This window comes from Myotis lucifugus, unplaced genomic scaffold, assembly GCF_000147115.1.
Source record: "Myotis lucifugus unplaced genomic scaffold, Myoluc2.0 scaffold_509, whole genome shotgun sequence".
Lineage (NCBI taxonomy): Eukaryota > Metazoa > Chordata > Mammalia > Chiroptera > Vespertilionidae > Myotis > Myotis lucifugus.
In genome coordinates this window covers 612,877-615,451 of record NW_005871557.1, presented here as the reverse complement: position 1 = coordinate 615,451, position 2,575 = coordinate 612,877, and the positions used below count along the sequence as shown (strand labels likewise).

The window sequence follows — 2,575 nt, the reverse complement described above, 5'->3', positions numbered from 1 at the left end:
CTTTCCGGTTCCGGAATCGACGGTCGTCGCATGCATCGTCTGTATATAGATGACAGGGTTGTTGATGCAGCCTCACTTGTATATTCCAAGGAAAGTAGGCGTGTTGTCTATCTATCTATCTATCTATCTATCTATCTATCTATCTATCTATCTATCTATCTATACAAAAGGCTAATATGCAAAGTGTCGCCTTGGGAGTTCCACTGGGAGACCTGAGTTCAATTGCTTGCTATGACGTGAGCTGACCACCAGAGGGCGGTGTAGAACATGGTGGGGGAGCACTGGTTGGGCCCTGAGCAAGTGAGGGAAGGAGGAGGTGGAGAGGTGGGGAACCTGAATGGCCCTGATCACCAGCAAGGCCTAGGGACCCTTCCTGTGCATGAATTTCATGCACTGGTCCTCTAGTGTTTAAATTAAGGTTAGAAATCTCAGCGTTTTTTATTTTTGCACATGTGACCAGCAGGTGGCACTGTGGGACTGCCCTGAGGTTCATGCAAGCTGCTCAGTGAGGACCATTTACTGACAGGAGCCCCATGGCCATGCTCTGTGCTCCCTGAGGGGAAAGCAGCAGCCGTGTCCTCTGAGCAGGGACCCTTGTGTGGTCCCAGCAGGTGCTTCCTCCCAGGGCCCCCCAAGGGGTGAGCCCACCTCCATGCCCCTCAGTCTGGGGTGTGAGCTGAGGTCCAACCCCAGGGCCCAGGGAGGGGCTGGGCAGTCCCTGGAGGGACTCCCATTTGCATGGCAGCCCCTCCTCTGGCAGAGGGTGGGGAGAAAAGGAGGCCTGGGCAGCCCAGCCCCACTGTGGGCTCAGGGCTGTGAGCACCATGGCCTGGACTCCTCTGCTCCTCGCGCTCCTCTCTCACTGCACAGGTAGGGACAGGCCTGGGACCAGGCTTCTTCCCTTCCTGCTCAGGCTCCTGGGAAAGGTCCCCTGGTCCCTGCCCATCACTGACAAGTGTCTGTGTCTGCAGGGTCCCTCTCCCAGCCTGTGCTGACTCAGCCGCCCTCCCTCTCTGCATCTCCGGGAGCCACAGCCAGACTCACCTGCACCCTGAGTGGTGCTTCCTATCCTCTCAGTGCTTTCTGGATAAACTGGTACCAGCAGAATCCAGGGAGCCGTCCCCGGTACCTCCTGGGCTATCATTCAGACTCAAGTAAGAAACAGGGCTCCGGGGTCCCCAGCCGCTTCTCTGGATCCAAAGACGCCTCGGCCAATGCGGGGCTCCTGCTCATCTCGGGGCTGCAGCCTGAGGACGAGGCTGACTATTACTGTCAGGTTGGAGAAAATACTGATTCCCACAGTGACACACACAGATGGGGAAGTGGGACAAAAACCTCGGCCTCCCCACGGGCCTCATGACTGATGCCCATTGTAAGATGAGTTGTTCATGTACAAGCCGTACTTGGCAGCACCTTCCTGTGCAGAATGAGTCTACTCTTCATCTTCCTCTCCATGTTTCTGACGTCTCAGTGTTCTCTGTAAAACTACCTGTGTTTTATGCATGTTTGTGGACTAGTTCCATAATCATGTTTTCTAGTTTTTTCTAAGGATATTGGTCCATTTATTTAGTTTTCTCTAATATTTCTAATTTCTATTTTTCTAAGAAAATCTGCATTTTATCTATTTTTCAATCAAGGTTCATATTTATATATTTCCATTTTAAACTTTTCCTCTTGTCTTTTTATTTGTATATCATTGAATTATTAATTTTCATGTAAAAGTAGCAAGTGGTTGTTCTATTCTTTCATTGAAAAACATGATATCAATGTGCCCAATTAGATTACAGTTTTTCTATTACTTTCACCGTGACATTTATTATGAGAGAGAGATGATGTGTCATATTTGTCGTTTTTCTTTTCTTATAGTTCACCAAACTCTCATTTTCTCCCTCTTGGTTGTTTTTCTCTTTACCACATGGAAAAAATGCTCTACCAGTATTTCATCAAAAACGTATAAAGGCAAACATTCATCTGAACGGTGTGGCTCAGTGGTAGAGCATCGACCTATGAACCAGGAGGTCACGGTTAGATTCCCAGTCAGGGCACATGCCCGGGTTGTGGGCTTGATTCCCAGTGGGGATGTACAGGAGGCAGCCGATCAAGGATTCTCTCTCATCATTGATGTTTCCATGTCTCTCTCCTTTTCCCTCTCTCCGAAATCAATACATATATGTTTTAAATACACACACACACACACACACACACACACACACACACACACACATTTCCTTCTGAAATGTCAGGCCATGCCATGCCTGTATGAAGGTCAGGCACAGTTTCTGCACGTTCGTCCACGCAGATCCACATTTAATCATGAATTGCTACTGGGGTCGCCTTGACAATTCTCTTACGTGTGTTTCCCACGTCAGTTTTCTGATTGAGTCCAAATGCTACATCAGTGCGTGCTCTCAAACTGGAGAATGCACAGCCCGGGCCCGGGCCAGACGCTGCAACCAACAGAACATCCGGGTACAACTTTCCTACAAAATTTGGGAGAAACAAGCTCAGGGAATTACAATCCTCCCCTCCCCTCCCTATGAACATGTCAGATAAAGAAGAGCGGTGTGTAGGGGGG

At 49.2% G+C, this 2,575-nt stretch overlaps 1 gene segment (V, D, J or C); it reads left to right on the top strand.

The window, feature by feature from the left end:
- The first annotated feature begins 824 nt into the window (after positions 1–824).
- Positions 825–1,360, top strand: LOC106694554. The segment is given in 2 exon segments: positions 825–870; positions 972–1,360. Coding segments are annotated over 2 exon segments (435 nt in total).
- The last annotated feature ends 1,215 nt before the right edge of the window (positions 1,361–2,575 follow it).